General features: G+C 38.1%; 1 protein-coding gene across 1 annotated transcript in view; it reads left to right on the top strand.

Annotated features, from left to right (window-relative positions):
* LOC138059138 (serine/threonine-protein kinase SMG1-like) overlaps positions 1-23,037 on the top strand; it is a 65,238-nt gene that overhangs the window by 39,363 nt on the left and 2,838 nt on the right. Inside the window, exons 43-76 of the mRNA XM_068904669.1 lie at positions 190-284; positions 1,102-1,200; positions 1,610-1,772; positions 2,962-3,042; positions 3,717-3,817; positions 4,140-4,293; positions 4,415-4,803; positions 5,760-5,933; positions 6,070-6,169; positions 7,049-7,121; positions 7,384-7,451; positions 8,355-8,459; positions 8,614-8,699; positions 9,067-9,214; positions 9,695-9,788; positions 10,292-10,390; positions 11,072-11,190; positions 11,276-11,368; positions 11,664-11,849; positions 12,778-12,874; positions 13,735-13,907; positions 14,027-14,141; positions 14,354-14,670; positions 15,080-15,189; positions 15,326-15,398; positions 15,741-16,010; positions 16,302-16,426; positions 17,346-17,553; positions 18,490-18,588; positions 18,722-18,821; positions 19,134-19,230; positions 21,498-21,604; positions 21,802-22,017; positions 22,554-22,660. Coding sequence (XP_068760770.1) covers positions 190-284; positions 1,102-1,200; positions 1,610-1,772; positions 2,962-3,042; positions 3,717-3,817; positions 4,140-4,293; positions 4,415-4,803; positions 5,760-5,933; positions 6,070-6,169; positions 7,049-7,121; positions 7,384-7,451; positions 8,355-8,459; positions 8,614-8,699; positions 9,067-9,214; positions 9,695-9,788; positions 10,292-10,390; positions 11,072-11,190; positions 11,276-11,368; positions 11,664-11,849; positions 12,778-12,874; positions 13,735-13,907; positions 14,027-14,141; positions 14,354-14,670; positions 15,080-15,189; positions 15,326-15,398; positions 15,741-16,010; positions 16,302-16,426; positions 17,346-17,553; positions 18,490-18,588; positions 18,722-18,821; positions 19,134-19,230; positions 21,498-21,604; positions 21,802-22,017; positions 22,554-22,660 — 4,641 coding nt within the window. The remainder of the gene's footprint in view (positions 1-189; positions 285-1,101; positions 1,201-1,609; positions 1,773-2,961; positions 3,043-3,716; positions 3,818-4,139; positions 4,294-4,414; positions 4,804-5,759; positions 5,934-6,069; positions 6,170-7,048; positions 7,122-7,383; positions 7,452-8,354; positions 8,460-8,613; positions 8,700-9,066; positions 9,215-9,694; positions 9,789-10,291; positions 10,391-11,071; positions 11,191-11,275; positions 11,369-11,663; positions 11,850-12,777; positions 12,875-13,734; positions 13,908-14,026; positions 14,142-14,353; positions 14,671-15,079; positions 15,190-15,325; positions 15,399-15,740; positions 16,011-16,301; positions 16,427-17,345; positions 17,554-18,489; positions 18,589-18,721; positions 18,822-19,133; positions 19,231-21,497; positions 21,605-21,801; positions 22,018-22,553; positions 22,661-23,037) is intronic.

Raw genomic sequence — 23,037 nt, 5'->3', positions numbered from 1 at the left:
GAGGCTGGACATCTGACCCAAGAAATTACTTGATAAATCAAGAATTTTGATCCCAGCTTGATCTTGATCTGATGTGCCTCCAACATGTGATTTCCCATGGAGCCTTGTTTTTAATTTATTCCAGGGCCTTTTCCCCACTAAATTCACAATAATTACACCTGTAAACTGATGATAATATTTTTTTTGTAGATTGTCACCATTGACTCTGTCATCACTGAAGTCAATATATTGCCAACCAAGACTAAACCCAAGAAACTAGTATTTATTGGATCTGATGGTCAGAGGTATGAATAATGTGGCTTTTCCATTGCTGCAAATAATGTCAGTTTTCAATATTGTACCCTAGGGTTCCCATTTATTAAAATCTAGTTACCTAATTTACCATGGATCCTATACTGTATCACACAATCATTTCACAAGTCAGATTTCAGTTGGTCTTTAGAACTACAGGTACATGTACTCATACAGTGGTATCTAAAGGCTTGGCCAAACGCTCGCCACATCTTGCAACATTGTTGCATGATGTTGCGACATGTGTTGAATGGGCTGGCCAAACGCACGCAACATTCTCAACATTTTCAATGCAACATGTCAATGTTTATGTGCCCCAGGTCCCTGGTGTGCAACAAGTGGACCTAGCACACATGCCCTAGTGCAACAATGTTGCGTGAATGTGACCAAATGAGTACAACATCATGCAACATCCAAAATGTTGCACAAAAATTTTGACTGCTTTCAAATTTGACCCAACATGTGACAACATATATTAGCCAAATGCATGCAACATGTTGTGCTCAACAAGGGTGCAAGATGTTGCATTGAAATGTTGCGAGCATTTGGCAAGGCGTTAATGTTTATGAAAAACATGCGAAGTCAGCAGTGATAGCCTTTGGCTGTGTTTTAGAAAATAACCTCTGGTAGCTTTTAAGGTAATTACCTGAACATTTGCACACTTCTGTGTAAATATAAGCCAGGGTAATTTTTGGACCATTAATTCAAGAGCACTTACTGTTTTGTGTAATTACTTTTCTTCTCTGGCTAGGTGATAGCCATCCTGTCCTGAATCATTGAACACTTAAACCTTTTATTGTTGTTTTCTAGGTACACATACTTGTTCAAAGGGCTTGAAGATCTTCATTTGGATGAACGAATCATGCAGTTTTTGTCCATCTGCAACAATATGTTTGCCAGGGTTGACAGGTAACAATAACTGTTATTGTTTTTAAACCTGGTCAATTTGTTTGAAGCACAGGCTTAAGATAATTAATTTTATAGCGGCAAGGTCTTGGCTTTAGTTTCTTTCAACCTCAGATTAGCATCAACGCAAGTTTAATCAACATGGCCGTTAGTGTTGTTGCACCTTTCATTAACTTGCATTCATTGTTTTCCCTTTCACTGCCATTGGTTACATCCAACCTACTGATTGACTGATTTGGATCCACTTTGCCAGTTTCTGCTCTGCCATTATCTGTCCAACATTATTAGGGACTGTTATGCAAAGGGAAGGAATGCTGTTAGTATACGTTTTTGAAGACAATAGTATTTTCATTTTATGACTTGCAATGGTGAAGATTGACAAGTTTATGTAAATTTTTTTGTTCTTCTTCAGCCACAGGTCTTCTTTGTTTTGTGCTCGTCACTATTCTGTCACCCCTCTTGGTCCACGATCTGGTCTGATTCAGTGGGTGGATGGTGCTGTTCCTATCTTTGCCTTGTTCAAACGCTGGCAGCAAAGAGAGGCTTCAGCTGTAGCACTGGTCAAGTCTGCACAGGTCTTAGTATTTCATCAAAATATCAGTGAAATTACCAAAACTATTTATGGCATACTTTAATTTCTGGCCGATTACCCACAGGTAAGCTGTTAATTTTGCATTCACTAAGGACCACTGCAGGTAATAGGAAGGTGCGGGCTATGCAACAACTTTGATTACTATGTAGAAGGAGACTAATCAGTGACTGTATGATTTTCAAAAATTATTCCAGTCTCTCAATCAAGGGCTCGTGTCGCAATATTTTGACATTAACAGTACTTGTATATATATATGTATTTGTTATTAATTGTGTTTGTAGACAAAGTGCAAACAAATGCAGGAGGCCTAGTTCGCGAACAAACTCTCCAAAGCGAGCTTACTCGCAGGCTACAGGCAGCCATAACAGACTGATTTTACGTGTGACTAACAGACAAAAAATAAAGTTGTCTGCTCACTTCACATCAAAAACATAATGCACAAAATTTACTTGTTGGCACATTCATCTCCCTTTTTGGAGCGATAAAAATATATAAAAAAAGTTCAAGCGCATCAGTCAAATCATCTTATCAGTTTTTAGCGTAAACCACAGATTATTTTCGCGTTTCAAGCAATGTTTTATGACCAGTAGAACCAGAGATAACTTTTTTTTTGCCAAACTGTTGATTGCTTTGGTCTGAGCACTCCACATAAAAAACAAACTCACCCCAGTCTTCCTCACTTCAATTTTCAATATGGCGCTGTGTTTTTAACTATTGGAAAATCAACTATATTTGGTTGCAGATTTTATCAATTACCCAAAGTACTGATCATCTTCTTTTTTCAATCTTCAGGAGTATGCCAAAAAGTAATAATCTTTGTTACTGTTAATTTTGTCAAAATATGTCAATTAAAATGAATGAAGAACTTTCCATTTGTTTTGACTGCTACACATGAGCAAGACTTCTTCTGAGTAATATGAGCTTAGTTTTTAAATTCTACTTTACTGGTAAGTCTTTTGACACCTTTATGAATAATTTTATTTTGGTTTTGGGGTGCAGGTTATAGGCCGGTGCAGGTAATCTGTCGCATTTATTTTCTTCACACAACAAAAATGTGCCACTGCGGGTAATCGGCCAGAAATTACGGTAATGATTATCAACAATTTTCTTTTTGTTTGTTAGTTGTCCTTTTGCAATGCTCTGCGTCAACTTTTAAATTGTCAATGTTGCAGGGCACAAACCAGTCACCCCCTCAACCTATGAAACCAAGTGAACTGTACTACAGCAAAATCACTCCTGCCTTGAAGGAGAAGGTAAGAACGTGCATAAATTAAGGACAGAAAACTTGTTAGCTCACTTTTGTCATCCCTATTAGGAGGCATAATATACAGAGCAGCTCAGCATCTAGTGCATTGTGTCCACACTGAGATCCTCAGTGTCGTAACATCTAGTTCAAGTGACTATACATAAAATTTTACAACAGGGTTTTAAAAACAGTTCGAACTGAGATTCTTTATCCTTGTTTTTAATATTGTATGCTTACAGTTGTATTCTTCGTTTGGGTCAGTGAAAAGCAACAACTATTCCCATTCATGTCACATTGAGCGCTACACAAGTTGTTTGTATTAGATGGTACATGAGTCACCAGCCCTAGACATCAGTCCCAGTAAAGTCCAAAGTATCATTCTGTGAGCTCTTTAGTTTACTGTAAGGAGTACCTTATGCCAATTGTGGAGCGGTGTTCTTCCCTTTTTACCCTAACAGTTATTTTAAGACCCAGTGTTGGTCCGGCGGGAAGTGCACGGTAGTGTAGTGTGTCTTAAATATAAATCCCCGCATGAACTGCGACATTAAGTCGTTTTAAATACCTTTTAAGTGGAACACTAACTGAGTAAGGGATAAAGGGCTTCGTTAGCTTCTGTATGATACCAGCGTCAGAACTGATGGAACATTTAATGCAGTGGTTTTGATTTGTTGTTCCTGATAGGGTATTACAGACCTGAACAACAGACGAGAATGGCCTCTTAGTGTGTTGAGACAAGCACTTGAGGACCTCATGAAGGAAACCCCCAGTGATTTGCTGGCAAAGTAGGTCACCCATGAATCTGCTGTTATTCAGTTTCTATTTGTCCTTTTATGTCACAGCAGTCTTGTTTGTCTTTAAAAGCAATAATTATTACTATCTAAGCCTGAATTTTAGCTAACCTCACCACTTGCTAGGACATTTGGCGAGTGTCTTTTTCTGATTCACTCAGGGAAGACAGAATGTAGTTTGATTAACTCTTACAGCCAAGGATGTGGCTGAAATTCAGCCATATCCTTTCAAAATTGAATTTTGCATGTTTTGCCTTTCGGGGAATTTTGTTGTTTGAGAAAAAAAGCATGAAATTTCTTTTGTTATTGTTTTCAGGGAGTTATGGTGTTCCAGTACAAGTGCTGCAGAATGGTGGCTGATGACTCAGAGCTACGCTCGCTCCACTGCTGTCATGTCTATGATTGGTTACATTATTGGACTGGGTGACAGACATTTGGATAACATGTTAGTGGACTTCACAACAGGAGAAGTAAGAAAAGCTCTATTGCTAAGGATTATTTTCAATACTGGGATATCAGATCATGAGCTGCGCAGAGCTGAAAAACGAGGTCTTTTTGTTCATCAGTGAGTCATTGTTTTGTTTTTGGTAGATTGTTCATATTGACTACAACGTATGCTTTGAGAAAGGCAAGGGACTGCGAGTTCCTGAAAAAGTACCATTCAGGATGACTCCAAACCTTGAGACAGCCTTAGGAGTGACTGGAGTAGAGGGTGTGTTTCGCCTTTCTTGTGAAGAAGTGTTGAAGATTCTGAAGCAAGGCCGTGAGACTCTGCTTACCCTGTTGGAAGCCTTTGTGTATGACCCACTGGTTGACTGGACAACTGCAAATGACACTGCTTTTGCTAGTGCATTCTATGGCGGTGGAGCAACAGGTGTTGCAGACAACAAAGTGAACAAGAAAGAGATGGAAAGGGATGTAACTCAAAGCTTGTTTTCTTCAAGAGTTGCTGAGATGAAAGTTACATGGACACACAACAAGTAAGATTGAAGCATTGTCATATTTAACTACAGTTTTTAAACTAATGAGTGATGCGGTAATTTGTATCAAATCTAAATGGTTAGATGCTCATTCCAAAATTCAGAAAATTACTTGTTTTTTGTAAGTTTTTTGTATTTTTGCAGGCTCTGTAGTTTTTTAGAGTCTAATCTTGGAGAAAGCAACAATAATAATTAATCAAAGTATCTGAATAACACTAACCATCAAAAGGATAGCAGATAATCATTTTTTATGTTAGACAATTTTCAGATTTTAGGTGTATAGTAAAGTCACAAACGTTTTGTATTAATTGTTTAGAACAAATTTATGGCGGTATTCCAATTACACGTACTAGTATGTGTGTAGTTGTGTGTAGTTTGGTAATGTGTCCATAGTAATTTGTACTAAATTAATTATGGCTGTATTCTGTAAAACCCTTATTTTCAAGAGGAGTTACTGTAATCCCTTTACCATAATCATTCTATGATTATGCAGTGCTCGACTTTCAGGAAAAAGCCTACATTTTCAGATTTGGGCACCAACTTAAGTATTTTAGTCGCCAAAAAATTTCGGCCCTTCGCAAGGCTGCTGCCTAAGAAAATTTTAAAGGGGCCCTCAGAGCTAAACGCTGAGAACTTAGGAGCCCAACAGATGAAGTGAAAGGTGTTGCTGTGAAAAATTAAGGCGCCCAGAGCTATTCTTTGGGAGCCCCAGGCTACCGGGCTCCTGTTAGGCAACAGCCTTGGCCCTTCGGACCTTATACTCTTCAACAAAAGAGAGGCTACCATAAACCAAAATAAATAATACTGTTTCAACTAAAGGTGCTTACTTCTGGAATGAAGTTAATTTAAGATGTAGATTTCAGTTTACGGTGTTTAAGGATATGTAAACACTGTTTTTCAAAGACCACATGAACTACAGTCCACTAGTTAATGATGGTGATTTGCTTATTACTCAGGGATGAACTTCTGTCAGGCATGAGTAAGCTGGATGACTTCTTGGATTCCTTCGTAGGATCACTGAAACAGCTAAAATCTTTGGATTTTTCGAACGAAGAGCTTAAAGATCAACAAGAGACTCTGCAGGCAGCAATTGGCAACCCACAACATCCTCTGCATTCCGTACAGGCCAAGTAAGGGGATTAGACCTTGAAAGTATATTAATATAATTATTATTTTTCTCACTGCGAAAAGGTGGAAAACATTGATATTAGAGAGATCCATAAAATCTAGCCTGTAATTATCTACACTGCCTTTTCTTACTCAAAGGTTTGACGAAAAGAAGAAACTGTTGGCTGATCACGATGCAGTACTCCAAACTATCACTGAAAAACTTGGTGAATGTCAACAGTGGCAAGTTCAACATCAGGTGAAGAAATCTAAATTATGATCTTGATTTGAATTAGATGTCATCATGAGCCTTCTTTCTGTCCCATGCTGAGTGGCAGCTGAGGTCTCGGTTACAGTCAAGCTACGTCACGCATGACTGGTAGTTTTGAACTTTGAACTGAGTATTCAAATCTTCATGCCAGTTTTGAACTTTGCTCGTGAGATGCTGAATTTCCCGTGGATGTTTCCCTGATATATCGCAAATAGCTGGCTATGAACTTTCGTTTTACTATTTCACTTATTGTGCATTTTTCAAAAGCTCCAAAAAGGATTTCAAATGTTACTTTCAGTCTCGTGGATACTTGTCACGCATGACATTGCTCAACTGTGATTTAATCTTTGACTCTCAATCTAAAACTGCAAAGAAGAAATTAATACCTAGCTTGCAATTGATTATTTTCACACCAGGAAATAGCTGGGTCCCTTACAAATTTTCAACCCTAAAAGGGGTTCAGTGATTAAGCTGTCCACTGTTTTGCAAATTAGAGCAATTAAGCATGAGCAAGATCCCTGAGTCAAGTTAAGATGCTGATCATCCCAGTTATTAATGTTCCTTGAGCAGTAACGAAAGGAAAATGTTTCAGGCTTTCCTTTCGTTACTGCTCAAGTAACGTTAATTAATAACTGCGATGATCAGCATCTTAACGTGATTCTCTCCTCAGTTCAAATATGTATAGCTTTCATATACATGTTGTAACTTTCGTCATATCATTCATGAATGGCAATTATCTTTAGTTCCTTTCAAAATTGACAACCCAGCATCAAAATGTAAGCATCTCTGCAAAAATGGATAACTTGGCCTTATTGCAGTCAAAGCAATCTTACTAAATTATGGAGTGCATTTGTGTATAATTGTTAGGTTGCTATGGAGACCGTTCATGGACCAAAGCTGGGATCTCTCATTGGAGAACTCTTACAGCCCCTTGATCCAGGTAGTGAAGTGAAAAAAGTTACTATGCAGAATTCTAAGGGATTAACCCATTGGCCCCATGCGCCATCTTGGCGCCAGGGGACAGGTGAAGGTGAACCCATTGACTCCTGGGAGTGAGACATGACAGATTTCACTCTTTGTAATGCCAGGCAATTTAACTCATCAACTGGGGACATCCTAGGGTGGCTGAAGGGTGAATGGGTTAATGAGAAAGTAAACATGTTGTGTTCACTGATTTTATGTGAATAAACTGCTTATTGTAGGTGCCCCAAGTTTTGCCCCAGCCATCAGTTTTCTTCAAGGTGCTGGACAGGGCCACATTGTTACTCAGGTGAATTTACAATAATTATTATCTTCAAATGTAGGAAACAACAACACAGGAATGATTACTAACAAAGTTTTCACAGATTGATGTCATCCAAATGTACTGCCCAGGGGCACGTTTCTTGAAAGTCCAGAAAACTTTTTGGGCCTGAAAAGCCATATGTGAAACTGCCAACCGCTTGTTTTGGAAAGCCGATCTTTTAACAGGTTTTCAAGCTAACTAAAAGGAATGTGTCTGTGAAGTTTGATGACTTAAATCCTCTCCGTTCTTGAGATATAAAGGAGATTGTGACACCTGAAAATGGCCTGTAAAGTTTCGGGATTTTCAAAAAATGGTCCCCAGGTCAAAGAGGCACGTCATATATTAATATTTTTTTAAATTGGGATATACTGTAACTCAGACATTCTATCTGCCTTTTGATGGCCTCTCTTCCCAAATGCCTTTCACTAATGTACCTTATGAAAGAACAAAGGTGTAAAAATTTAGTTTCATTCCAAGAGCCATTTACAGACACTTGGACAGTTAACCATCTAGTTCTGTAGCCATACGCAAGAAAAGTTACAATTTATGACATTTTAGGCTGCTATCAAAGGCATGTTATTATTTCATGCACTTCAAGTATTAGTGTATATTAATTTTAAGGTTTGCACCAAGTAAGGTTATACATATCTGAGGGTTCATTTGAGTATAGTAAAATAACTCAAGACTATTCAACAAAACAGAGTCTATAAAATATTATTTTCTGTTGTATCATTATTGTTTGCTACTTAACACTAACCACAAGATGAAACTGCAAATTTAAACCACAAGAACCAATCAGTGGTGATGGCACACTAGATCATTGGCCATAGAGAAGTTTTGTACTAACATTATATTGACATAATCAACTCTTTAATTTCTTTATTACAGTGTGAACAGCTGGAAGCAGAATTGTCAGGGCTGTTTAATCAGAGGCGAACTATGTTCCGTTCATGCCTTGATTTACTTCACACTTATGCCACTGTGACATCACTAGTAAGTAGTTTGAATATTTGAAAGCTTTTAATTTTATTGTTTCTTGGTCATCTAAGATTTTGGCATTGAATCTCTTTTAGCTTCAGATATTTCTGCAGGAACTACCATACATGTTACAGTAAGGATTAGTTTTCTAAAGTATATTTTTTTGCAGTTCCCAGCAGATTATGTTCAGCAGAACAGAAGCTGTGAGTGGCAGAGTTGGCTGCAGTCTATGATGGAGGATTCCTCAACAAAAAAGTACAGTTTTTAATTTAATATGGTAGACTCATTTATTATTTCCAATCATCTGATACTGACACAGACCATGAAAAATTAGGCCGTTTTCTTAGAATGGGCAATATTAGTAAATTTGTGTTCCGAGTTTCATGCACAGTGCAAAAACAAGGTCAAATCGTTGTCTCAAATCTCCAGTGTGATTGGCAGAAATAAAGAAGTCTTTGTAGTTTGAGGTTTACCATAAGCCAAGAGGGTTAGAACTGATGACCCAGTACTACTGATAAAATTATTGTATCAGTTTTACGTGCAATCAGTCCTAAGGAAATTACTGAACTGCTATCTTCAGGACTTGGATACTGATAATTGCAACATATCTTTTCTTTCACAGTTGTAAACTGGTCCTTGAGGAAAGTGAAAAAATGCATGGTGAGCCAGCAACAGACAGCCCGATGTCTCTTGCGGTAGTAACTGGATTTATTGCCATGGAGGTTAAACTGCAGAACAGTCTGACTGAACAGAATGCCAAGTTTATTAAGGTTTGTTACTGTTCTAGCTTCCCATTAATTTATTTATCTTTAATTAGAAGACCTCTGTGGCATAAGAAACTTCTCCACTGGGTTGATATTGGAGTGGTTTTGACTTGAACTTGGAGTAGCTGCAACAAACTGTTAAATGTAAAGGAACATGAAGAAATTTGCTTCAATATCTCAAAGCATGGTTTAGGTTAAATGGTTTGACAAAGTTGGCTACAGAGGGAGAGTAGCTTTGATTTTTAACCGTGAGGGATTTGTTAACCCACTAACTCTGGGGAGTGAGATTTTACTCTGTCTAACGCCAGCCAATTTTACTCGTCAATTGGGGGCTTACTAGGGCATTTGACACGTATTCAATCTCCCCTACTGATGAAAACCCTATGGAACCTCCCTTTGCGCACATTTGTCTTTTTACACAAACGACCAGCACCAATTTGGAGGGTAAAATCACCTTTTATTCACAACATGGTTTTGAATCAATAGTTTTCTGAACGGCGAAAGCAAGAAAGTGTAGAGACAGCATTCCTTAGCAAGGCTGTGAGTGATGCTTATGCAGCACTGAAGAGACACATTACAGGTAAATTGGCAATATTAGTGTGAAAGAGGAATAATAAATAACTCGTAATAACCGAGTTTGAGGTCTGTACTGTAAGTTTTTTCCCATTGATTTATGGAAAAAGCAAAGATTTGTAACTTTCAGTACGGACCAAGAAAACGAGGTTAGTAAGATATTTATTATATCTCTGAGGTATATCAGGTTTGCAGGAAAGGAAACTAGTTGAAGTCAAGTGGAAGTTTCAACTGCCACATTACCACGTAAAAATCTGAAATAGTTGCTTGCAAGATTCAAACGTTTTTAAAAGTTTATGCAACATAAACAACAGGAAAAACTTGCATGGGAAAAAATGTTTTATCAACATTTCAAAGTTAGAGGGCCATACAGCTTGCCGTACTGTAGAATACGGCATTCTAATTTAGCCAATCACAGCATGCGTACTATCTGAGATATAATAATTTTATTATTGATAAGGTTTATTCATTCACTATAAACTTACAGGCCCTTTGTCGACTTTTTTCCAGGAAAGCAACCCTCATCAATTCGTTGTCTTGCAAGTTTTCTCATTACAGCATTGTGTTCTCTAAATAAGAGGTGCTTAGCAATGGAAAACACTGCAAAAGGTAAAAAAAGTGATAAGTCAGCCTGTACTTTCACATTTTAGCTTTGTTATATGTATTGTAGTTAGATTTTTCCTTGCTGATTTTTTACACTAGTTTACACTAGTTTCTTTTGTCTTACAAACATCAGAATCTGAAACAAAGGAAAGTAAAAACAAACTACTTTGAAAACAATTAATGTTTATCCAAGCAAACTTTTTAACTTTAACATATGCGATGAAAGTCCTTTGACAGAATTTCCTTTTTTCTCCTTTTCGCGTCAAACACCAAACAATGATGCAGGAAATAGTATGCCACATTTTTCACTCAAGTCTATACTGTTTTTGATAAGTCTTTATCTACTGAATTGTCACTGTGGGAAATTGGATATCAGACAGTCTAAAGTTTGTCATGCTGTATCATTGCACAATCAAGTTTTTCCTCAGAATCCTTATCACTGCTGAATCCCTGACCATTCCATCAAGCATAAGATGGTTGAGCAACATCACTTGTGAGGACATGACCTTAAAGTTCCTTATATGCATACCTTTATAGTGACATCTGCAAATTGGTGGACTTCCTAGTGTCCTTTCTGGTGTCCTTAGATAATGATGTTAAATCTGCCTCAGAACACTGCAATTGCTCAGTTGGAAGAATCAGGCAGACAACTTTATGCACTGTGACTAATTTTTTGATTTTGATTAGTTGCCAAGGACAGACTATCTGATCTGACATCGAGAGAAGGAGACTGGTTTCTTGATGAACTTTGTTCCATGAGTGGCAATGTTAATCAACTGCTTCTGCTACTGAAAGATTTCCCCATGGTGAGTGTCTGAACTTCCAGTTAACCCAAATTTTTGAGTTAATGACATGCTCTTGCAGTGGATTAATTGAATTTCTTATTACCAGGAGGTAAAGGAAGATCAGCAAACGTCATTAAGCCAGGCCTTCAATTCCATGAAAGCTGTTCTGGGAGTACAGAAAGTGTTTCTGTCTTTGCAGGTAAAGGCAGGCAACTTGCATATGAGTAGAAAAGCTTTTTCACACGTTAAAATCTCCAAGTGCCACTCTTAGGAGGGAATATGGTAATGTGTGATGCCAGTTTCAATTAACATGAAGCAGTTAGAAACTATGTCCCTTCCATTAACCCATTGACTCCTGGGAGTAAGAATTTATTCGTGAAATGAGAGCATCCTAGGGCGTTTGAATTGTCAACAGATTGACAAAGTGATAACATTTTCCTCACACTTTAGCAACATACAAAATTGCAATAACTGGTAATTGTAATGATTCTCAGGAACTGATGACCAACTTCAGAACAATCATTGTCCCAGAAGCAGTCAAAAGCATCTATGCAGAAGACCCTTCTGTGTTTTCTGTAGTTCAACAGCTACATGCTGTGACTTGTTCACAAAAGATGACTCTGAGAGAACTTGTTGAGAACCTTGAGGCTCATCTCCTTGAGGGACGGGGAACAGTGGAGGTAGGTGACCCACAGTCCCAGGACACTTCTGCCTCCCCCTTCCCTCTCAATGTTGGTGTGAAAGATTTGGTCACTGAACTGCGATAAACAACATTGAGAGGGGCAGGGAACGCACGAGAAGGGAATAGAGGATGTTGTTATGAAGTGTCCCATCTAATTATGTCTGAGACTCCAACCAAAGTGGAGAAATTAAAAAAAAACCAATGTTGGCTCTGTGTTAAGTGTCGCCAGGATGGCATTAGAACTGGGGTGTATGGCACTACACGGGGTTCAGTCCTCATTATGTTAGTGATTTGATATCAGATTGTACTGGTTGTGTGAAGGGGACGACAAAAACAATGATGACGAGGGTGGAAATGAGTTGAAAAATTTATTGTTGGGGGATAAAGGAAATAGTTGGGTTTTGGTGTGGGATTTCATCCCTTACTCATGTGAAAAGGGCAGAGGGGGAGGTGTTGAATGAGGTGGAGGAGTTGAGAGTTGAGAGCCGACGGCCAGTAGGAAGGCCTAAGAAAAAGTGGAGTGGGTGTGTGACGGAATATATAAATATATTGGGATTAGAGGAATATAATTATGGCACAAGATTGACAGATGTGGAGGACAGTCATCGCCTGTCCAACCCCATCTTAAATGGGAAAATATGGACGTTAGGACAGTGAGGATGATGATGATGAATCATTCATACTATGCAGTCTAGCAATAGCGATCACAGTTGTGATGATGCGCATGATTATGATGATGCTGAAATAAACTTAGATTGCCTCTCTTTTTGAGAAATTGCTAGCAATGTGTTAGAGGTCACTTGTGTATAACGTGTGAATTTAGTTTCCTTACAACAATCTATGATGTATCTATGATATGACATTTCTGTAACTTAAGTTAAAATAATTTCTAATAATAGTGATCTCCTCCTATGTTTTGTTGAAAGGAACATGTTACTGAAGAAGTTGATGCAGCAATCCAAGAATTAATTGTTCAGTTTGAGAAGCTGTTGCAGACAAACAAGACTGCTGGTTCTGAGTCAGGTGAAGCAACATATAGAACCTCATAATATTAATCTGCCATTTTTGTAACATTATCCAACATAAGATGCTAGAGAATGTGACATTGTTGAGCCTTAATGTATAGACTTAGCCAAGCCTAAAAGCGGAGCTTCTGGGTTATGTGTTCAGACTTAAAAAATGATACACAGAATTTGGTGGTCATTAATCTCATACTTAACCGTCCTGAAGATCCATCTTTATAACATGACGATCACTGACATTCCTTTGGTAATAATAACTTGAATTCAAGTATATACAAGAGGCTTGAATAAACAAGAAACGACAACACTGCAGAAAACATGAGAACCTTAAGTTGGCCCATAATGGCATGTTCCTCTGTCAATGGATACGTTGCAAGTTATTTTTAACCTTCAGGTTAATTTGTTTCTATGTCAGGTCAATTTGTTTCAACCTAGGTCAACTTGTTTCAACCTTGATCAAGTTGCTTCAACCTATGCCAGTTTGGGGAAGGTACAACACACAGGTCACAGGTCATTATTTTACCAATACAGAAAGAATCCTAAACATTCATTAATGGTAACCTTAGGCCTAATTAGGCCTAAAAAAAAGTTTTTAGGCCTAACGTTAGCATTTGTAAACAGTTAGGGTTGTTTTTGTATTGGTAAAACAATCACCTGTGACCTGTGTTTTGTACCTGCCCAAATTGATCTAGGTTGAAACGAGTTGACCAAAGTTGAAGCAAAATGGTTGCAAATTAACCTAAGGAACAAAATGACCTGTAACAAATATCTCTGACAGGCTCAAGCCTCAAATAGGGTTGTAAATATAGATAACCCAATTATTCACGTTCACTGAAGATAATTTGTATTTTTTTTAATTAGGTGAAGACAACAGTAATTCAATGACATCTGGCCAGATGCTGCTTGCTGGTTTCAATGGACTCTTTACCAAAGTGGCCAGTGAACTCACAGACATGTTTGCTGCTTTTAAACAAGTTGACATTGACAAGCATGAACTAAAGTTTGACTGTGTTAAAGATGCACAAGATCTCCAGGTACAACTCATTTTCCATTCCTTCATTTGTCTGATTTTTTACCTACATTATTTGTGTACTTAAAACAGAGTGACATTATGCAAGTGCTTACACCCACAGCTTTTTTTTTTCTTTTTAAGCTTATTAATGATACAAAAAATGCTGATCTTCTTGGCAAGCTCTTCTTTCTAAAAAGGTTGGAGGTCATAGTCTCCTTCTTCAATAGCTGTAGACTGACAACGCTCTCATTAAAAGGTATTCATAACAATATTATTGAGCAAACTTTTTTTGACATTAGTTTGGTAAATGTTCAGAATCTTGTCAACAGTAATAACTTATTGTACCTCAGCTAGGGCACTGCCTCTCTGGTCAGCAAAAAATGCAAGATTGGACCTTATGTTTAGTCTCTTTATATCATTTCCGTTTGTTCACTACTGTAATATAACAATTTTTTTGTTCTGTTGTAGGTGCATCCACCACAGGAAATAAACCAGCAGCTATGAACTGTGAAGCAAAACCATCAACCAACTTGTTTATGAATGCAGATGGAGTGCATGGAGAGACAGAAATATGGAACCCAGATACATGTTACAGTGAAGATGACCTTGCAGTGCATGTTAAGCATTTCATTGCTGATTGCATTCAACAGTGCATTATGGGCTTGCCCTCACAGGCTCTTGCTTCAGTGATCATTGCCTTTGCCTCAATTTTGGGAAGCAAGTGCAATAAGGAGAGTGTTGATAATGACCAGAGGATTGTGTCTTTAGAGGAGTATTGCAAGAAGGTAGGAAACATACAGTACTACAGTGTTAGATGAAGATTTGAGTGGTTGTAATGCATCAACTATCAAATCCTTGCAATCGTGCATGTTTTTGGCTATATTAGAGTATAGCAACCCCATTATCAAGACAGTGTTGTTAGCTGGTGTGATTATCCTATCATGGAGCTGTTTCATAGCCAATCAAAACAGCCAAGACAAGCATGCAAGGCTGGCAGGGAAAAGTATTGATTCTGCCCCAAAACTGGTCTATTCCATCATTACAAGTTATATTTTATTACGAGCTCTACATCTATTAACAGAACAATTTTTATGCTGTATAATGCAATCGTTAATTTTGTCCTTTTTTTCTCCTGATTTTATTGGTTCATATTGTTAAAATAATTATTGTCCTTTTGGTGTGTGTGTGTGCAAGATTGTAGATACTAATGTGTCCGGTGGTCTCATAAAAGCTAAACAGCTGTCTCAGATCAGCAGCTTGGCCAGTGCTTATGATGTGGCATGGAGAAAACATGATTTTGCCAGGTATTTTAGTGGAAATCCATTCTTCTCCTTCTTCTTTTTTTGTCTCTGGCGTCATCGTCAACTCTTCTTCATCACACTATTCTAGAATATCTTTAAGCTGGAAGGAATTTTGATGTCTATACATGTAATTTTACAGGCGACTGGATAACAACATGAACATTTACAAAGGTATTGTGCAGAGGGCGCAGCTTCAACTTGCAAGATTCCAGGTAACATTGGTTTCTTTTAAAATTTGCACCACGTAAATGAATGCTGTTTTGTTGCTGTTTACCATTTTCCAAAGCAAACTGAGAAATTTTGGTTGGACTGAGCAAGTCAGAGTCATTTTGATTTGCATAAACCTTTTGTTGAGTCTGAAGAGGCAATCAGAATTTGCAACCATCCTTGTAAATTTGAGCAAATTTTACAAAGGGAACATGCCAATCTCAACAGAATTTCCAATTCAGGATTTTTTTTACCATTGAAAAAACCAAGGACCAAAAATTATTGGTTTGCGCTTATAAATGGTGATCAGTGTGGACGTTCTAAGTGGTTTTGTTTGTTTCTATCAGTGGTTGTATGAAGATAACCTCCTGCAGTGCCCCATGCGAGGAAACAACATGATAACGCCAGCAAGGGCAACTGTGATGACTGACCTCAAAAAACGTGTCCAAGGCTTGATTCACATGGATTCGGTTATTAAAGCAGTGGAGGAAAAGTTTGGTACACAGGAATCCAGCATTGAGCAACGTCTGAAGTGGGCTGCGGGAGCAAACCCAGCTCTGAATCCAGTGCTACAGAACTTTGAGCAAACATTAGCAGCAAGAAAAAAGCTTTTGGCGGTTAGTCTAAATTATGAATTACTTTTATTATTTGAAGTCACGGTAACTTTAGAGATCAAGTCAATTGTTTTTACTTTAGCCAGCCAGCAAGGATGTAGATGATATGAATGTATCTGACTTCAAGAGAATACATTCTTCCAGTGCTATTGACATTTGTGACTAATGTTATTGTCATTTTTGCATTACATTGAAATGTATGATTATAGAAGATTATGGGAGTTTTGTCTCAGGTCCATAGACCTTCAGCATTAGATGTACATAATGCATTTTTTCACAATTTTTTGTTAACAGGTTGAAGCTAAACATTCTTCAGACATCTGTAAATTGTCAAATGCCATCCTACACTGTGAAGCCTTACGCACCCATACCACAGAAGCTGTAGGAATAGACAAGGTTATGACATCCTTGGTTAAGAGGTAACTTTCATTCTAATAATAATAGTAATAATGATAAATAACACTTATATAGCGCTAAAACTATAAAATATTCTAAAGCGCTTTACATAATAAAAATCGTATTCTATAAAAGAGGAGAGAAAATGAAACAGAAAACTACGTAGAAAATTAATGATAATAACCAAGTTTAAAAAAATGAGTTTTCATTTTCCTCTTGAAAATGTCAATGTTGGCGGATTCCCTGATTTCAAGTGGGATGGTGTTCCAAAGTTTCGGTGCTGCATGCTCGAATGATCTGTCACTGAAAGTTTTTCTGAAGCTTTGCAGCACAGCAAGCAAGTGCTGATCTCTGGACCTTAGCTGGTATTTGAACTGAATTTGTGGATGTAGGCAGGTGCAGTTCCATTGAGGGATTTATGGACAAAAAGGGCGACTTTAAATGGAATATGAAAATTGATGGGCAGCCAGTGGAGTTGGAGCAAAACCGGAGTAATATGGTGGAATTTTCGGAACAAGAGTAATAATTCTAGTAGCTGAGTTAAGGACTTTCTGTAGACGGTTTAATTGTAACTGTTACAAAATTCTCTAATCTGATCTGTTATCAACAGCCCTGATTTTTCAGCATTAATTGGATGGTTTGTAATTGATAATAGAACTTCGTGTCACACAATTCAGGGAGTAATCTTGCTCAAAATTTCAAATTTTGAATTACTTGCCGATTCGCTGATTACTTCCTGAATTGTACTCCACTCAGTCCTAATACCATTACTAATTAAATTTGTAAGTGTCACTCTTACTGGGAAAACAGTCTTTATAATAAATAGAAAGAAAATGCTGCTTTTGAAATGACCTCCAGTTGCTTGGCTTTTTATTCTAATCAAAGATTAACTATGGAATTTTAAATTCGAGTTTAATATCTATGTTTTTTGGGCAATTTTAGATGTCAACAAAGCTCAGCAGAGCTTGAAAGTTGCTCAGAAAAGCTACAAAACTTTGCAGAAGTGGCCAGGAAAGTTAAAGTATCATACCCTCCAGAGGCTCCTGTCACACTGGACTGGATGAAAAGCAAGTTAGATGCTGTCGGACAAGAGATAGCATCCATTAAAACTAAAAAATCCCAGACTTTCCAGGCTATTGCAAGTATCAGGGTAAGGTGACTTCAAGACCACTAACCCTTAAATTAGTTTCTTTTATATCTCAACACCATAAAACTTATTTTGACTTGTATTCTGGAAATTTTTTGTAACATTGCCACAAGTCAAGATGACAAAAACAACAGTTGTTGGTCCCGCAACCCAGCATGTGAAAGCCACGGATATTTCCCACAAAAACCTTTGCATTGCAAAGGGGTTTGTGAAGTTTCCTTATAGGGTGATCCATAACCACTTGTTTGCTTCTTAGTTGGTCAAGTAGCTGGTACTTTTACCCACTTTCAGCACCCAAAAATTATATGTTTGGTAAAGATAAGTGTTCAGTGATGAAGAAAACTTACACTTACGTGTTTCGTCCTTGGGCACACTTTCATTACAGTGAACCCATTCACACCTAAAACGCCCCAGTAGGCAAGTAAAATCTTCTTGCATTAGGCAGAGTAAAATCTGTAAATCTCACTTTCAGATGGGGAAGGGTTAATTAATTGAAGTTTCAACTGTATTTAGCACTGGGAACTAATTAGAGATACTGTACAGAAATCAATTCAAATCAACGCATATCAAATCGTAGGTTGTATAGGGGAAAACTGGAGTACCTGGAGACGACCCTCTCAGAGCAGAGTAGAGAACCAATGAACTCAACCCTCATGTTACCCCAAATCTGGGAATTGAATCTTGGCAACATTGGTGGACGGCAAATTCTCTCACCGTTGCACCATCCCTGCTCCCTACTCCCTGTCAACAAGATTTTGAACTTAAATAAGAGTTTGTACCTTGTATGTCCATGCATTTTTCCCTTTTTTCTGAGAAGAAAACAAGTTTTATAATTTTCCTGTGTATTAGCAACTATCATTTTTGTTACATGTGATAGTAAATACAATTATAATAATACATGTAAGCTTGAATTATTCCAATTCTTTTTACTTAAAAAAGGATTCCTTGAAGTCGCAGGCAAGTGTTTTGAAGTCAGTCATGGTCTCCCATCAGCAGCTCATTGGAGAAGTGAAATCCATGCTTACAACAATGGCAAAGGTAAAGCTGCTGTCTTTAATGTTCACTCTCTCAGTTTGTGTTTGCTAAATGTTTTGCTTAAATAACTGATAATGATTCCATGTAATTATTTGACTGAGGTCCATTACATTAATTTTTATGTTGTGTGTTTTAGGATGAAGAGGCTGCAGAGTCCCGTCCTGCAAAGCTGTTTATAACCACTCATAACCGGCAGTCTGAAGAATGCTCACAGCTTATAAAAACTATCCTAGCAGGTACCTGACTGTAGGCTGTAGTCTGTTTGTTAGATCAGTGACTCAACATTGATTCAAGTAGGCTTCCCAATGGGTGGTTCTTGTTCCCTTCCATTTCAAAAAAAGTAATTAATTTGGTTCTATTCTCTGCACAATATTAATATTATGTTTGAACATGTGAATTCCCTGCTTTTTGTTTCCATAGCATGTTATTTTTCTGAGTTATCGTAATTGATTTCCACTTTCTCTTCTTAAATTGGCCCAGTTCTGTCAACCCCGCAAAATCCCCAAGAGATCCTTATTTATATTACATTTGTAAATTGCTTTGTATAGTCTGCTCTGGAAAGATCAATGATGCCAGAGATAGCATGGAGGGCAGTATAAAGGAAGTCAAAGCTATGGTCAAGTCTATCAAATCTCTTGTTCAGTGGTGAGTTCATTAGGAGAGTGATGTTATCCTGTCCTCTTTGGAACATCAGGCCAGTTCCTATCGGAGCACCAATGTCAAACATGAATTAATTAGTTTAACTATACATGTATAGATGTGTAAAGTTGTGGGTGTTAAGTAAATTCCAAACATTTATAGCCAACAGCTTTAGCAAACTCAAGAACACCAGGATTGAAAAAATTGCCAGCTTAATAGACCACTTTCGATATATTAAAATTCAGTCCAAAACAAAAGGCATCATCTCGAGGCTCTGGGGAATAAACTCATACAAATCCTTACATTTATTCCCCAGAGCCTCGAGATGATGTCTTTTGTTTAGGACTGAATTTTAATATATCGAAATTGGTCTATTGATATACAGCCATTCCCTTAACCACGCACAGGTGGCTCAGTTGGTTGAGCACTGGGCTGTCACGCGGGAGGTCGTGAGTTCAACTCCGGCCGGACCAACACTCAGGGTCTTTAAATAACTGAGGAGAAAGTGCTGCCTTTGTAATTACATCTGCAAATGGTTAGACTCTCTAGTCTTCTCGGATAAGGACGATAAGCCAGAGGTCCCGTCTCACAGCCCTTCAATGTTCATGATCCTGTGGGACGTAAAAGAACCTGCACACTTGTCGCAAAGAGTAGGGCATGTAGTTCCCGGTGTTGTGGTCTGGTCTTTCTGGTCTGGATAGGGTAGGGTGGAGCACCTCGCATAGGACCTCAAGTCCTGTTCGTGCTCCTTCCCTCTGGGCAGGTTTGCCCAGTAGAAGAGACAAACCAGATGTCTCGTAAAACAAATCTTCAAACAACTGGGTCATAGGCTAACCAAAAGTGTAACATAACTGGAAAAAAAAGTGTACAAATTGACCCAGTTCTAGGTTTTGGGACATGCAAATTCAGTAAAAATACATGGGAAACTAATGAAACTGTGTGGGATGAATTAATATAATAATAATAATATATTATCAATATTAATAATGGTTTATTATCAGTATATCCAAAATACATTGGCTCTTCATCTGATAAAACTATGCTTCTCAAAAACCTTTGAGAGGACTGGTAGAATGGAGATTGGCTGAAGCTGGTCCTTGGATGTTGGATTGTCCTCTATAGGATTTGGAGACACTCTTGCTGTTTTTCACAGCTTAGGGAAATATGACTTGCCTATACAGTTATTTATAATGTCATAGTAGTTAAAGAACCCACAAGGTGCTCTGCGGCCAATATGGCAAATTTGGTGGGAATGCACCAGGTCTCGATTCATTTGAGGACTTCTCCTTAGGTGACAGGCTTAAGGCAAAAAACGTTTTGTCTCATCAGCTATATCTGGCAAGTTGTCAATGAGATGCGTAAGGTTGTCCAACGGTTCGGCTGATGATTTAAGCTTTCTCTCAGCAGTGCTAGAAAAATGGATGTCTAGCTTGTCAGGGTCCATGCGCAGAGGTCTGGGACTAGGTCTAAGAATACAGTGGATCACGTGCCAGATATCACATGATTTAACACTATAAACAAGAGCTTGAGGGAGCAGTGTGGCCCAGTGGTTAGGGTGCTTGCCTTGAGTTTCGGATATCCCAGGTCCAAGACCTGCTCTGACCACTCGTCAAGTTTGATCCTGGTAGTCCCTCGTTCAACTTCCCAGGTGCACTTGTAAATAACCAACTGGTTTGCCTCCGGCCAGTTGGGATTCTTAGCAGTTGCGGTTGTTGTTTTGGTCCGTCATTTCGTTAATTGTTTCATTGGCCCTGAAAAGCCCCTAAGGAGATTTGTAACTGGTACTGTATTTTTAATTTCAAATTGCTAACATACTCAAATTGTAAACATATTTTAAAAAGTGGAAAAGGAAACAACACATTAAACTGATGACGGCATGAGTCATGCCGAAACATGTCTTTAAAAAGTTGTATCGTGAGCTTGAAATTTCTGTTAATAATAATAATGTTCTTTCCGAAGTGTAACTATCACAAATGTCTGGAACATTCTCATGAACATGCAAGACCCAGATTCTTATGCATAATTAGTCAGGGAAAAAAGGTTACGAGTTTATGTTTAGAACTTTCCAGAACAGTCTGGTCAGTTAGACATTCGTACAGGATTTTCTGTCTGTCTGTCCATCTGTCTGAGTTGCAAGCTTTCAGCTAAATTATGTATACTGGTAAGTGGTGATTTGCAAATAAGGAGCTGGCCAAACAAGATCACCTGCCATGCTTTTAAAATGTGTTTCTGTATGAGATTAAATGGGTTAAGTTGCAATTCTCTCTTTGTAGGGTTCATGATCACCTTTTGTCCCTGGCATCTCCTCTTGTCCCAGACGAGTCTGGCTCCAGTGGAGGAAAAACACCAATTGCTGCTCCACCACCAACATTTGCCTCTGGTGAGTATGTTGGTAGATAACCTGAAAGCTCAAAATGAGTTCACCAATAGAAGGTTATTTGAACAAAACCTGATTAAAAGATGGGAAAAGGAAATTTAGTTCAAAGGGTAACACTGCAATATTTAATACATGCCAATTTCATTGGCTTAGTTCAGCTTTGTTTTGTCAGGTAGAAAATCCCTTTTCATTTCCCACAGCTCTTCGGCAAGGAAGCACTGTCAGCGTGCAACCAAGTAAGGACTCCGTAACATCAGACGTTGGATCCCCTGTTCATCCGGTGATCCTTCAGCGAGACTCATCTGCCAGTCCATCGGGTGCAGGGTCACCAACAGCCTCAGCTAGAATCATGGCAGTGGCAAGTCCCAAGCGACTTTCAACAGCTAATCTTGCTCGGGATCCTAGAACTGGCAAAGGTAAAGTTGTGCACGATATTTGGATGAGAAACTGTGGTGTGATGATTGGGATAAATGCTGGAATGTGCTATTTGTGCCTAAATTATTATTTCACAACAACTACGTGGGATTGAGGGCGTAAAAATGCCAGCATAGGAAATGTTATAACATGGTTCATTTATGCCTAGTTATCAAAAAGTATATCAGGGTCTTAACCTGTTGGTTAGTAATGTTAACGTATCTTTGTAGAAATTGAAGTTTTGTAGCTTACTCAAATTTGTGTGGTATGAAAAAAAGGGACCTTCTTGGGAACCAGATACATTTCCCTGAATACAGGCACCTCTTTAAAAGTTCTCACTGATACAAACCTTAAAGTTGAACTTCTGGGGGAACTGAGTTTGTGCCCTGTCAATCGAATTGCTGCATGGATTGAGATGTCCCAAAGCTAGGAGAGGGTTCACTACATAATGAGCATAACAATAACAAAAATTACTTGCAATCAAGTATCCACTGGTAATTCTCTTAAAGGGGAAGTAAAACTTTTTTGTTGTTTGCAGCTCTTCAAGAACGTAATATGTATGCAATCAGTGTATGGCGACGAGTGAAATCTAAGCTGGATGGTAGAGATCAAGATAATAACAAGAAAATGTCCATTGCTGACCAGGTTAGTCTTCATGTCAGTTAAGTATTAAACCAGGCCATTGTTCCTTGTATTCACGTTATTTTATAGTCTGTTGCCTTGATTGCTACGTTGAAAAATATTTTGAGGAATATTATTTCAATTTTTAAGCTTCATTCATAATTTTCCAAATCAGAGTAGTAACAAATGTCTCATTGTCATCAACCAGGTTACACTGTGAACCTTAACTTATGACAATTAAGGGCATTGTGCTCCAAGTGCAGGCAAACTTGAGCGTCTGCGAAAACTCAGGAATGTTTATTTTTGGCTGAGCACTGAGTATTAAAACAAGACATTTGATGAAAAGTTACCGTTGAAATATGGCTGACTCAATAGCAACCAGCAAAGAGTCATTTGTGATT

This window comes from Montipora capricornis, chromosome 8 (genome assembly GCF_036669925.1).
Source record: "Montipora capricornis isolate CH-2021 chromosome 8, ASM3666992v2, whole genome shotgun sequence".
In the NCBI taxonomy this organism is placed as follows: Eukaryota; Metazoa; Cnidaria; class Anthozoa; order Scleractinia; family Acroporidae; genus Montipora; species Montipora capricornis.
Note: the sequence above shows the minus strand (reverse complement) of the source record. Positions and strands in the feature narration are given on the sequence as shown.